Genomic DNA, 13,408 nt, shown 5'->3' on the forward strand with positions numbered 1-13,408 from the left:
GCTTGCTTTTTTCTTAAGTAAAAAGGGAAAAAGAGGGGATAAAAAGCAAAGTTAAGAAAGCACACAGATTCAGAGGCTCGAGCGGAGGGTTGCTCGTCTCCATTTCAGTCTCACCCTCCTGTCTGGGCAGCTCAAGTGTTAATCAACGGATTAATTCAGGTTTCTGCTGCTGTCTCCCTTTGCAGGGAATTTGGGGCAGGCTTTGCAACCTATCTAGTTTGCACACACCCTGTCTTTCTTGTAACACTCCCGTAAAACCATGTTTGCAAAGGCTAAGTAATGTGCTGGCAGGGGCTTTTGGCTGCAGCCGCGCAAGCCCTGCTCGTTGCCACCCAATAAATATCTCCGCTCTGACCCCTCTGAAGCACCGCTCGGCTCCGAAACGGAGCTCTCAAACACCGCCCGGCCTCGGCAGCCCTTTTCTGTGTGTACCAGAGCTATTGGCAGGCGGAACGCCACCCACTGCCGCTTTCCCCACTGGCTGCCCCTCTCGGGTCCCTGGAGCAGGCTGGTGGGTTCTGGTGGTGGGGCTGGGCGGCTGCTGGGCGCTCGCTGGTATTTGCTTAACGCACGGTTCGAATTCTTGCCGCTAGTTTGATCTGGGGCACGACCAAAAGGAAATAACTTTGCAGCTCACCATGAATTTTGATTCCTAGAATGGCATTTCAAGGGAACCAGCAGGAATGAGCCTCTGCTTGCATCCTGTCCGTGCACGGTGGCTGCGGGCAATGCAGAAATGACGTGTGGCCGGCCTCGATAACATGTGTCAGCCACCATAATGTGTCCCCAAGCCGTGATAACGTGTACCCGGCTGCTCTGTTTTCCCCATTCCCGTAGCAAGAGGGGACGGGGGAGCAACCAGCGCTGGCTGGGGTGGGCTGGAGCCTTTCTTGCAGCTCCTGCTCCATCCCACTCCCTTTAGAGCTCGTCCACCCGCTCCCAGCAAAGCCCAAAGTGTGTATGTGTCTAGTTGCAAGTTTATAATATCAGGGACCCTTTGGGGAAGGGGAAGAAAAGAGATGCTTTTTGTTCTTGAGCTCTACCTTCTCTTTTGTGATCTGCTTGGAGCAGATTGCATGCACACGGAATGCAGCAACTCGCTTTCTCCTGCTGTTTTGTGTATTTGTAGATAAAAGGGTTTCGCGGCTAATCCTCGCCAGGTGCTGACATCGATGTTTTGTGCAGGTGAACCAAGTTCAGATACTCATCAGCGGCCACAGCGCTGTTCCTGTGGCTTTTCCTGGGTTGGTGGTGGCTAAACACCAAAACTGGTCCCTGCAGACGCCAGCAGAAGCCCCTGCTGTCCTGGGCTGTGCCTCACAGCAGGAGTTTAAGAGGAATTAGGTCTGGGCTTGCTCCATCGTGACCTTGTCTGTGTCTGCCTGGGTCTGCACAGGGCTAATAGTGCAAATCAAGCTTGTGATCACCTTAAGCCAGTTATTCTCCTTTGGTGTCTTCACACGAACGTGACGTCTAGTGACAGGTCTTGTTCTTAGTGAAAAGAATCTCTTTTAAGTACTCTAGGGATTTTTGAGGCCACCCAGCGGGAATTGGTAGAATATCTAGAAACTTTCAAAATACTCTACAAACATACAGTTGGGTCTCCTGGGGGACCCCTTGGTTCCCTCCCTGTGCGGGGAGGTGCCCATGGGAGGTGACCTCCGTGGATGAAGCACTTGCAGAAGCCCATCGGAGCAGAAAGTCGTGTCAAAGGTACCTTGAGCTTTTCTGGCTTTGGGTGCAGAGCATTGTGGGACACGCTCACTGCGCCTGCGTGGGTGCTGGTGGCCACGGGCAGAGATGTGGGCTGGCTCTGGCTCTGCCTCCTGCTCTCGGGCTCACCTCCGGCATCCTCTGGGTATTGGTGAGGGCTCGGTAACAGGGTTCTTGCGTATCAGTCGAGCTGAAACTCAAATGTTTGGCTGATTGTGAATTCCTCTGCATCAGCTACATATGCATCCCGGTCTTCACTCTGAAAGAAAAGCTGATGAAAGAGGCAGGAACACAGTCTCAGTAGGGAAGAGGCTTTTAGAGGGGAAAAATTGTTTGAAAAATAGCAGAGAGAGAGGAGGGGAAAGAAGTCTGCTGGGAAAGGAGCATAACTGCATTACTTCCTTGGAGGTCTGGGAAGTACATTATGCAGAGCTCCAAACAATGTTTGCCAGCAGCAAGTCTGCTTAGATGTGTCCATGGGGGTTTCCTTGTGTTTTTTTCTTTTTTTTTTTTTTTTTTTTTTAATTGCCAAACTCTTTGTTTCCTGGGGCCCAGGGTGATCTATGACTCCTGAGTTTGTGTTAGGAACTCGTTTGTCCACACGCTAATGATGTGCTCTGGGCTATGTGTGTGGGGAGAAGGTCCACCTGGCATGGTCCAGCCCAATCCCTTGGAGAGGAGTGGGTTTGACCATGAGAGGGCTCGGCTGGGTCACCAGTGCTGGCTGCGCCGGAGCAGCCTCAAGCTGCTGTTTTTGGATCAGCCAGAGCTGAGCGGGTCTCTCCGCGGTTGGACATCCCTCCCTTGGTGCTGGAACTGGGCAGGGGTGGCCTCATGGGATGGGGACGCTGTCTTGGTGACTGCCAAGGAGCAGGATCAGCCCCTTCCCCTTTGCAATCCTGTGTCTCTTGTTGGGTTTGCAGGAGCCGTACTGGGTCTGCGGGAGTCTCTGAGCCCTTTGTAGAGCCCAAGAAGACCATGGTGGGGTTTGGCTTGAGGTGTTGGCAGTAGGTGCTCTCTTGGCCATGTTCTCCCTGAGTGCTCTGCTCTGCTCCATGTTCCCCCACGCAGGGCTCCTGCTGGGTGCCTCATCACACCTGACCATTTTAGGTCACTGTCCCATTTATTTTGGTTTCTTCCCTGTTGCCACGGGCCCCTGGTTTGTGGCACAGGGCTGGTTTGCCCTTGGGGAGGTCTCGTTCTTGGCCCCTGGAGCCTATGGCTTCTCCGAAAGGTGACTTCGCCTCTCTCTGTCCCAGTTTCACCAAAGATGAGTTGGGTTGTGTCCTGCTGGCACATGCCACCACCAGAGGTCATGCGGATGTATGAATGGCAGAGGTGTCCCTTTGCTTCTGGGGCCCAGTTGACCTTCCTGCCCCTTCCCTGTGTGCTTTCAGCAAGGGCTCATTTCAAACCGGCTCCTTAGTGCATGAGCACCCCAAAGGTGTTCCTGTACCCTGGTCTCCCCTGGGATCTCCAGGTTTCCTTTTTCAAGGCAACATCTTCTCAACTGTCCTGCATGGACATGTGTCCCCATCACCTCCAGTGCCATCGAGGGGGACCTGCAGCAAGTGGAGGTGTTCCAAGGAGGGCTTTCCTGTAGCTGGTTTGGGAACGCCCAGAGGTAAAAACACCTTCAGGGAGGACGGAGGAGGGAGGGAGGGTCATGGCCAGGCGTCCTCATCGCTGTCTGCAGCTGGACTGCAGCCCTCGGTCGCGGAGCAGCGTGGCACCGGAGGTCACCTCGTGCTGTCAGCGGGAGTGTTTAGCAGGGAGGGATTTCCTGAGGGGCTGATGGTTGGGCTTATGCAATCTCTGCAGCTTTCTTCTGCTGAGACTTTCGTCATAGAGATTTTTCTGACGTTTTTGCCCTCTGGGCCAAGCAGCATCTCTTCTGTGCCGTGTGAGCCCCGGGAGAATTAGCAGAGCCTTTTTTAATCCCAGCTGATGGGTGCGAGATGTGGTCCTGGCTCGTGCACGACATCGGGCTGGTGCTCGGCGCAGGAGGGAGCGTGAGCAGGAATAGTCACTCGTGAGCGTTTCACATCACGCTGTCCCTGGCTGGCGGGTGGCAGCGGGTGACAGCTTGGACGGGACTGCAGGAGGTTTCATACTGTGGTCTCTTCCCGGCTTGATTTGTACACCACGGGCGGGCTGGCCCCACATCCAGCATCACGCGTGCTCTCATCTGGCTTTGCCAAGGACGCACGTAGCTTTGGGCAAGTTCCCGCAGTCCTCTGTGGCCCAGCATCTGTGCAGAGATAAAAAACCTCTCCCACTACACGGAGCTTTGCCGGGGTTCACAGGCAATAACGGGGCGCTTTGAGAGGGCAATGTTTTAAGACTTTGTCTGCAAACCTCCTCTGAGACGGACGCTTGCTGTCGTGCTTTTAAGAAAATGTCTTTATTTGTCCTATTTGAAAGGAAGCGATTCCCCCTCTGCATCTAGTCATTGAATGCCCCCTCTCTGCCGGGGGATTGCAGCAGCCCCACGCCTCACTAGTGGTGCGCGAATCCCTCGATAGGATGAGGGGTAAGATAGGACGAGGGGTAATGCCTTCGAACTAAAAGAAGGGAGATTTAGATTAGACATTAGGAAGAACATTTTCGCTGTGGGGGTGGTGAGCCCCTGGCCCAGGTTGCCCGGAGAAGCTGTGGCTGCCCCATCCCTGGAGGGGTTCAAGGCCAGGCTGGACGGGGCTTGGAGCAACCTGGGCTGGTGGGAGGTGTCCCTGCCCAGGGCAGGGGGTGGCACTGGGTGATCTTTAAGGTCCCTTCCAACCCAAACCATTCCACAATTCTATGATCCCCTTTTTTCTGCTGTATTTTTCAGGCTCCGGCCACTAGACATCGAGTTCATGAAACGCCTGAGCAAAGTGGTCAACATTGTCCCCGTGATTGCAAAAGCCGACACGTTAACGCTGGAGGAGAGGGACTACTTCAAACAAAGGGTAAGGGGCTGGTGGCTCTTATCTGGGCTCCCATCTCTTGTTCCCCATCCCCTCCTGCCCCTTTCTCCCCCCCGGCAGGGCTGGGAAGGCGAGCGCCTGGCCGGGAGCCCGGCGCATTCCTCCGGCTGCAGCTCTGAGCGATCCCACGTGGCCGGAGGGAAAGGCTTGCGCTCCAAGCAGTTCCTTGTGTTTCTCTTGGATCTTTGTCAGTGTAGGATAAGTTTCAAGCTCTAAGTCTCCGGGCCTTTTTCTCCTGCCTCCTTTATTATTGTTGTTATTTTCAGGCTGGTTTCTGTTCTTTTGGGAGGTAGACGGTGCTGCACGTAGAGGCTGGAAAAGCCATTCTGTGCAGCATCATGCACTGATATAGGAACCAGGCAAAAAAAAAAATGTGTGGGCTTGCTGAGCTCAGCTGGGCAAGATTTATGGAGGAAGCAAGGCATGAAATTCCCTTGGTCAGGGAGCCGAGGAGGGGCTGTCTGAATCCACAGCAAGGCATGGGCTTTCCTCCATGCATGCAAGCCTGGTGCTGCTGCGAGGTGGAGATGCCCCGCTTTGGGGTTCGGTAAGGGGCTATAAATCTGTTTGTGTAGCTGATGGACGTGGCTAGAGGCGCGGTGGCCTCAGCATCCCCTGCAGAAGTTAGCAAGCCACCGAGCTCCTTGGCCCATGAGGCTGAATTGCAGGGAAGTGAAGGGAATTGAAAAGGGGTCTTGCCAGAAGGGCAGTTTTAGGGGCCACCTCTGATAGGGATGTGACATGCAGTTGGGTATGGAGAGCACGGCACATTGGCCAGGGGTTGCTTGATGCCTCTGTGCAGAAGAGTGTGAGCCACCCTGTCCCACGCCGGTGTCTTCCCAGTTCTCGATGGGCGGGATCAGGCACTGAAATATCCAGTCTGGTTTGGGGGCCGAGTCCAATCTCTGCAAGCAGTTCCCTTTAGCAGTGAGCTAGAGGATGGCTGGAAAAAACAGGTTGCCCAGAAAAGATGTGGCTGCCCCATCCCTGGAGGGGTTCAAGGCCAGGCTGGACGGGGCTTGGAGCAACCTGGGCTGGTGGGAGGTGTCCCTGCCTAGGGCAGGGGGTGGAATGAGATGATCTTTAAGGTCCCTTCCAACCCAAACCATTCTGTGATTCTATGAAATGGAGCCGAGAGGTAATCCAGGCTGGGCTTAGTTGGCGCGTCGGCCTGTTTTTATGGAGATCTGCGAGGAGCTGGTGCGGGAGGATGGGGGTGTGAGTCCTCAGCGCTCCATCTTCTCTCTGCAGCGGCTTTTGCTGACTGCTGGCTCCGTTGAGAGGTTACGAGTGCTCATATCTGGGTGTCTGTGGCTAGCTGGCTAGTTCTGGGACTACAAAGTCAGTCTGGGACCTAGAATGTCATCTGGGCACTCTCGGCTGCTGATACCATCCTTGGGGAGACCTCCTGGCTCGCCCGCTCTGCACCGGCTCGGCGCGGGATGAGCTTGCCCTTTCTCTAATTACATTCCTGATTGTAACCAGACCCCCAAAATCCTTCCAGATGGAGGGAGAACACGTAGCCATGCGGTGTGTTTGCAATGTCCCTTCTGCAAGGGGCTCACCCTCCCTACGCTCACGGCTCTGGATCCGCTGATGCAAACGAGAGGGCAGGTAATTAGTGCAGGTGGGCACAGGCCGGCACCCTTTGCTCCAGCCCGCCTGCCTGCGTGCTGCCAAAAAACGGAGCCCCATCTGCATCTGGGGGTGTAGCTGGTTGGGAGAGGCGATAGGTTTGGGGTTTGGATCGGGGTGGGCAGGCGATGGAGAAGCACCAGCCTGGCTGCCGGCTGCCTAGCTTGATGCCAGCGCTGCACTAGGCTTGTGGAACGGGCTCTGAGGCCCTGCGGAGTTGGCTTTGTTGTGTTGTGCCCCTAAAAATAGTGTGCTGGGGGGTGGGAGGCCGGCTGGGGGGTTTCTTTGGGTTGGATCCACTTCCTTCGCCAGCCTGAAACGTGGGGCTGACGCGGAGTTCATTGCCATAGGAAGGATGGGAGCGGGGACACAGGCTGTGTTTGGGTTTGCAGCTTTGTTGGAGAAGGCTGATCCTCCGTGCTCCCCGTGAGCTGAGCCTCCACCCAGGAGGCAGACTTCGGCATCTCTTCCCCTTGCACAGAGGCAGTGTCCTTAGAGGCTGCTCTTCCAAGCTGTCTATGTCCGTGTCCCCTTGGATCAGGCGCTGCTGTGACTCCTTTTCCAAGGAGCATAAGCAGACACCAGAAAGCAACTTCTTCACTTGGGGTTACGTGCCTGGCAGCTGCATTCCCCGTTGCCTGGTGCAGCTTGTATTGTCTCAGTGTCTTTTTCGATCCCAGAGCAACGCCCAGCTCGTGTAACTTCATCTCCCTCTCAGCCTGAACCGTGGCTCGGCACCAGGTTCTCGCAGAGATTCCAGGGCAAGCGTTTGGTAGGTGTGTAGCAGTTAAACACAGGTCTCTGTCCCCAAGGAGGGCAGTGTTTAGGATGGAGAGGGAAGATGTTGCTGCTGGGTGCTGCTCACAAGAGCCCCTTGGGTCGGCTGGGAGCTGCCGCCATGCTGGGAGTGCAGCTGCTCTGCCTGTGTCTTCTCCACATGTTCTTCTGCTCTTCTCTCCTAGATAATGGCCGATCTGCTCGCCAATGGGATCGACGTGTATCCTCAGAAGGAGTTTGATGAAGACTCTGAAGATCGGCTAGTGAATGAAAAATTCAGGGTTAGTGCGTGATGTTGCGGGTTGGGTGTGCTTGGATGGGCCCTGCACCTCTGGATGGTGGTGATGGCCTGGGCAGCCTCTGGCAAAGGGCCTCTATTTTCTTTCCAAAGCTGCTGTGCCTCTGTCCAAGGCGTCTGCCCACGTCCTGGGGCCGGCCCCGAACCAAGGATCCTGCCAGAGCTGAGAGCAGGGATAGAAAGAGGGTGAGGAAGGTACCTGGGGAAGGTGTCCTCTCCCGTCCGTGCTGCTGCTCCTTCCCCCAGCCCCGTTCCTCAAAGGTGCCCTTGGCCGATAGCGGGCAGGGAGGTCCTGTGGCCCCTTGTCCTGCCCCAGGGGCAGGGAGGGCCAGTGTCTGCCCATCCCTGGCGAGGGCAGCAGCCTTCCCAGCACCTGGAGGGAATTTGCCCATAGGCTGTTCTGCTTTCCTGGCTGTCAATTCCTTGCTATGGGAAGTACCTAACAGGTTTTTGGCTCAAAAGAGTGAATTGGGCAAATTCAAGGAAGAAAAATGTCTTTTAGGGCCTCTTAAGTACAAAGACACCACCTTGGTTTGGGAAATGACTGAGCCACAGGTTGCCAGATGCTGGTGGAGATTCCTATCCTGACACCTTTGCCTTGGCTGTGCACTGGTGCCTGCCAATAAGGTGCTGGGCTAGAGTGGTTTTGGACTGGTTTTGGACTGGTTTTAGACTGGGCATGTGTGCGAGAGATACTGCTGCCCGCGTCCTGGGCTGCCTGTGGTCCCTGGCAGGCAATACTGGTCAGGAGCATCAGGGACAGACCAGCTCATCCCATGAAACTCCTTCCTGAAAACAGCTTGATGTAGGACTTTTCTCGCCAGCTTGGTTTCCTGATCGGTTTTCAGGAGGAAAACGTGACCTTTTTTTTTTTTTTTTCTTTCCTCAGGAAATGATCCCATTTGCAGTGGTGGGCAGTGACCAGGAGTACCAGGTTAATGGAAGAAGAATCCTTGGAAGGAAGACCAAGTGGGGCACCATTGAAGGTACCTTGTCCTTGTTTCCCTGCCTCCTGAGCCCACCTCCCTGCCCCGACAGAAGGTGGTGAGGTCCAAAACCAGCAGTAGAAGTCAAGGTGTATATAGTGCTTCCCTGCCTCTCCAAATAAAATCACTTTCCTGTTTTGGACTAAAACCACCTTGGCCGATACTCCTACACCGAATTCCTGGGCCTTTGTGCAGCTCAGGAAGCTGCTGAGTGCCGGAGGGGACACTTCTGGGTGTCTTGTCATCCTGCCTGGCCTGGCTTCTGCTGGTTGCATAGTGAAACGCCTAATGGCTGGATTTGAGGGCAGTGCTGACGTCTCTGTGTCTTGAGCCCAGATTAGAGCCTTTCCCCGGCATCCGCAGGTCTTTGCACCCTCCACCATGCACTTGGCTGGTGACCGTGTGGGATCTCTTCCTTCTTCTATCTTTGTCCCGTCAGCATCTTCCTTTTCTGTCCCCCATTTTAAGTCATGGCTTAAAGGTTGGATGAAGGCTCTTGACTCCAGTGCATCTACACGTTTCCCTGTCCCTGACAGCCAACTGGCATGTCTCCAGTGCCACCACCCCTCTTCTCTTCCTCCCCTTCATTTCATAGGTTTCTCTCATTTATGACTCTTTTTAATAGGAATCCTGTGTTGAGGGATGGCTTAACACAGATGCCAGGAATAGCAGCGTATTTTAAAGCTCTGCTGCCCTCTTGTGCTCCGTCCTTGGAAGTTCTGAGTTTAATGGGACTCATTAAACCCCTCACCTTCTGCATGTGGCATCTGCCTTCAGGATGGGGAGAACCCAGGACTCAGCCATGGCCTGTTTGGGTGGAAAAAACATAAGAAATGGAGTTGATCCTCTAAATTGAAATGCCTAGTAAACCGCGAGCTGTCAGACTAACTGTGGTGGATCAACACCCCTTGATTTTTCTCTCTTGCGAGCACTCTTGCTTGCCCCCAGCCCTGTTCAGACAGCAGTAGCCTTTGTCAGCAAGAGATCGTGTCCTGGGGCAGCACCGGCAGCCCGGGCAGCAGTCTCTGATGTGCAGGATGCTCATGGTGAAGCTATAGATGAAGCTTTGGTGGAGCTGTGCCCGGCACTCGTTGCAAAGCTCACCCTGTCCCTTTTGCTGCCTTGTACGGGGCCCACTGAAGCTTGCATTGGTCCAAAGTGGGGGGTCACTGTGGGAGATGCTGCTGGGAGCTCCCTCGTTTGGTGGGAGATGGTGGGAAGGGACTGGGAGTGCTCAGTCAGCCAGTTGGTTGTGCTGAGCTGGGGCAGATACCGGGGTAAATCACAGCAAAGAGGACTCTTGAGTCCTGCACCCACCGCCTCTGGGGATAAGTCCTCCTCTCAGCCCTCCACATGCTAGTGAAGCCCTGTAGAGTCCTCCTTACCCCAAGTGGTTGCTGTACTCCTGCCAGGGGTGCACGCTGATGGGTTTCTCTCTTTTCCTGCCAGTGGAGAACACGACACACTGTGAGTTCGCCTACCTGCGGGACCTCCTCATCAGGTCAGTAGGACTGTGCCCTGCCCCTGTAGCCTTCGGTCACCAGGTGGCATCCAAAGAAAGGCGAGAGCCCAGCCCAGCTTGAAGCAGCTGCTGCTTTGCTCTGCTCGTCCATCCATCCATCCATCCATGCAATGGGACATGGATTCAGAGGGATTTTCTCAGCTGCGGTGCTGAGTTGAGGGAGGAGAGGAGCAATGGATGGGTCAGGACAGACCCCAAGCTTGCCAGCAGTGCATGGTGTGGCTCCAGGTCACCTGAAAGCATCTGGGAAGCCCTTTGGCCTTAGTCATCCTTCGACAGCCCTGGGTCCTACTTCCAGTCATGAAACATCACTCTCAGGATGGTGCCGTTGGGTCTGGGCAGTTGCCGGTCCCTCTTGAAAGAGGTGGCCCTGCTGCAGGGGAATGGGGGGCTGAGCCCCCATGGCTCGCTGGAGGGGACATTGGGCTCCTCCTAAATTCGTCTGCAAGATAAACTCTGCACACCCGAGCTGTTGCTGGCAGATCGCTCTGTGGGGCTTCAAAACCTTGCCCCAGGGACCTGCAGGACCAGGGTCTTCCCGAATGGGTGTTACGCAGCAAAGGTTCCCAGGTGCCAGAGCATGGACTGTTGGTACCAGTGAAGGCTTCTGGTCTTGGCTGCCCATAATTGCCTTTGCTTCCATCCCATGCCCTAGAGATACCATTAACCAGTAAAACGGGAGGGGAAATGTGGTCTGGAGGGGGTGTTTGAAAGCAGAGGCTGGGGGGTGCAAGGGGTGGGGGTGGCGGAGGCTGGGCTGTCCGAACCTTCGCCCAGCGAGGTGCGATTGCTCCCGTCTCCCTTTCCCGCAGGACGCACATGCAGAACATAAAGGATATTACCAGCAACATCCACTTCGAAGCCTACAGGGTCAAGAGGCTGAACGAGGGCCAGAGCTCGCTCTCCAACGGCGTGGCCGACAAAGAGCTGGTGGCTAACGAAATGTAACCGTCTCGCTCCGTAGCCAGGACCTTGCTCGCTCACGCTCGCTATTTCTGCCCTCTTCCCCCTTTATTTTTATATAAATCCTCTGCCACTGTCCCTCTTCCCACCCCCCAACCCCTTGCCAATGTTAACTGACCAAATAACCAGACGCCGTCTCTGTCGTGCAGAGCGGGGCGACCGCTCATCCCCCCCCACACCCTGTTTTGTGACCTGAGTTTTCTTCTCAGCCCCCGGGTCCAGCGTCCCTGGGCTGGGGACCGTCCCCCCCCCCACCCCCACGGAGGTCGGGCTCTCGCTGGCCCCCAGCGCTGGCCCGACAGCCGAGCTCGGGGGAGCAGATCGGTGGGGCCGGCGGGGTTGGGGTGTCCCCGGGAGCCCTGCCTGCCCCTCCGTGCAGAGGCTCTTCTCCGTCCGATGAAGGCAAGGGTTTCTCCAGGTGAATGTAGCCTTCGGAAGCAAGGTACGGTGGTATGAAGAGAGCGAGATGGTGCCATCCTTGTCTCCTGCCGCCTCCTCCGAGCCCTCCGCAGCCCTCCGGCACCCGCCAGCCCCCAACCCAGCCCCTCTACCCTGCCTACATGCAATAAACTGGGAGTGTTTAGGTGTCACCTCGCCTGTCACCGACCCCCGGCCAGGCAGAGCGACCTGCTTTGGGAGAAGTGCCTTTTCAGACTGTTACCTTGCAATAGCGGGGGAGAGGGAGAGGGAGGGCTTTGCCTTGTCTGTCTTTGCGGGCTGCAAAGGGCCTGCGACACGTTGTAGAGACTCCTTTTCCCTCTCCCTTGGACCAGAGAAGTGGCGATGTCCTGGGAACACGTGTATATTTATTTTTCATACAGTTGGGTGGGGTTTTTTTCCGCTGAAGGCTCGGAGTATGTTTGTCCGAAGGGGGCTGAGAATGGAACGTCTCTGCAAAGCGGTGGTGGGAGGCGGAGGGTTGTCCTGTCCGACCCTTGTGATTCTCGGGCTTTTCCCTACGTCAGAGGAGGCTGTTGGGTATTTTTTAATTTTTTAATTTTTTTTTTTTTAATTAATTTTTGGATCCCCTGTGTGACGTGTGTACGTGTAGCACGCTCCTCTGTTTCGCTGGTCCTTGCGCGAGGGGACGGCGCCTGTGCGGACCGAGCCCTGCAGCTGTGGGGAGGGCTGGGGTGGCATTTGCGGGTGCCGTGACCCGTGGCCCCCCTTGCTCTGCCCCCTCCCCCATGCCTCCTCTTTCAATGAGTCTCCAGGAAATAAGACCCTGCGGGGGGGTCGGTTAAATAACGCCATGCCAATGCCGTGCCAGAGGAGCGGCTGGTCCTGGAGCAGAGCTCTGCAGTCCCGTCCCCCGCCACCTCCAGCTCCGCTTGCCTTTGTTGTCCACTCCGTCACTCTCCGTGTCCTCTCTAAGGGATAAAACTTTCCGCAAATCACCCTATTTTGGGGCGGGGGGTGTCACATACTAAAATGGCAGCATGTCCCGTCCTCTAGCGCTGGAAGGCACCTGCAGAGCCCACCCCGTGGTCTCCATGGGGGGCAAAGCCACCTTCTCCAGCGCAGGTGACCGGGAGGCTGGAGGAGGTTGATCTCATCTTGGTGGGGATGCCCGGATGACGTTGCTCAGCGGAGGCTTTGCAGGGGGTCCCCACACATGTCTGTCCCCCGCCCCCAGCAGCCAAAGGGGGGGGCGGCATCGCGAGGAGAATCTGCTCTCCCCTTAGCTCATATTTCCCCCCCCAACAACAGCACAACAGAGTTGTTGAGGAAGAACAACTATCTACTTGCTGACTTGCTATGTTGTAGCAAAAACAAAACCCCCCCAAAAAAGTGTATTAACTGAAAATATATATATAATTCAAGCGTTAAAAAAAGACTACAGAAGGGGAGAAAAATCTCTTGTGTGAGGCACTTCTGCAAATGTCATCTTAAACTTTATTTTTTTTCCCCCTCTAGTCGATATTCAAGCTGGGCCAAGCAAGACACGCCGCTTTCTCCTTTGTAACCTGATTTATTTTTTTTGGAAGGAAAAAAAAAAAAAAAGAAAATAATACAATAAAAAAAACCCTTCGTCCTGATCTATTAAAATGGCCTTTTGGGGGTTATAAGCATTATGACAAATTTAGTCCATTTTTGTATAAATAATAGTGTTTAATATGTATTTCCCAAAATAAATGTTTCGAATGCAAATAGAAGGAGGCCTGTTTGGAAATGTCTGTTCCCAGCCCCGGTGTCATCGTTTCTGCATGGACCCCACGGGGCTGCGGGTGATGGCAGAGTCCAGCTCCGGGGCTGCTGTGCTCTGCTCGCTTTGGGGTGAAGGTTTGATTTATTCCTAACCCCCTTGGCTCTTCCTACGGTGGACATCTGCCCCAGGTACTCTGAAAGATGCTGGAGCTGCTGGTGCTGAGCGCCCTGGGGACCGAGTGCCCTGGAGACCGAGCCAGCATGCATATCCCAAGGGACGCAGGTGATTTCCCTCCATCGGCTTCCATGGGGAAGCTGTTTCCACTGCAGTTGCTGGTATTTTTATCAAGAACTGGGTTGCTCCTAGTTCAAGGCCAGACAGCAGCTTGCATGTCAC

The 13,408-nt window shown here is 55.1% G+C and overlaps 1 protein-coding gene across 8 annotated transcripts in view; it reads left to right on the forward strand.

Annotated features, from left to right (window-relative positions):
* SEPTIN9 (septin 9) overlaps window positions 1–13,019 on the forward strand; it is a 143,682-nt gene extending 130,663 nt beyond the window's left edge. For all 8 annotated transcript variants that reach the window (XM_074607563.1, XM_074607561.1, XM_074607565.1 and 5 more), the window contains 5 exons: window positions 4,547–4,664; window positions 7,280–7,375; window positions 8,282–8,378; window positions 9,828–9,879; window positions 10,713–13,019. In XM_074607563.1, coding sequence (XP_074463664.1) covers window positions 4,547–4,664; window positions 7,280–7,375; window positions 8,282–8,378; window positions 9,828–9,879; window positions 10,713–10,848 — 499 coding nt within the window. In that variant the 3' untranslated portion in view covers window positions 10,849–13,019. The remainder of the gene's footprint in view (window positions 1–4,546; window positions 4,665–7,279; window positions 7,376–8,281; window positions 8,379–9,827; window positions 9,880–10,712) is intronic.
* Window positions 13,020–13,408: the final 389 nt, after the last annotated feature.

This window comes from Larus michahellis, chromosome 14 (assembly GCF_964199755.1).
Source record: "Larus michahellis chromosome 14, bLarMic1.1, whole genome shotgun sequence".
In the NCBI taxonomy this organism is placed as follows: domain Eukaryota; kingdom Metazoa; phylum Chordata; class Aves; order Charadriiformes; family Laridae; genus Larus; species Larus michahellis.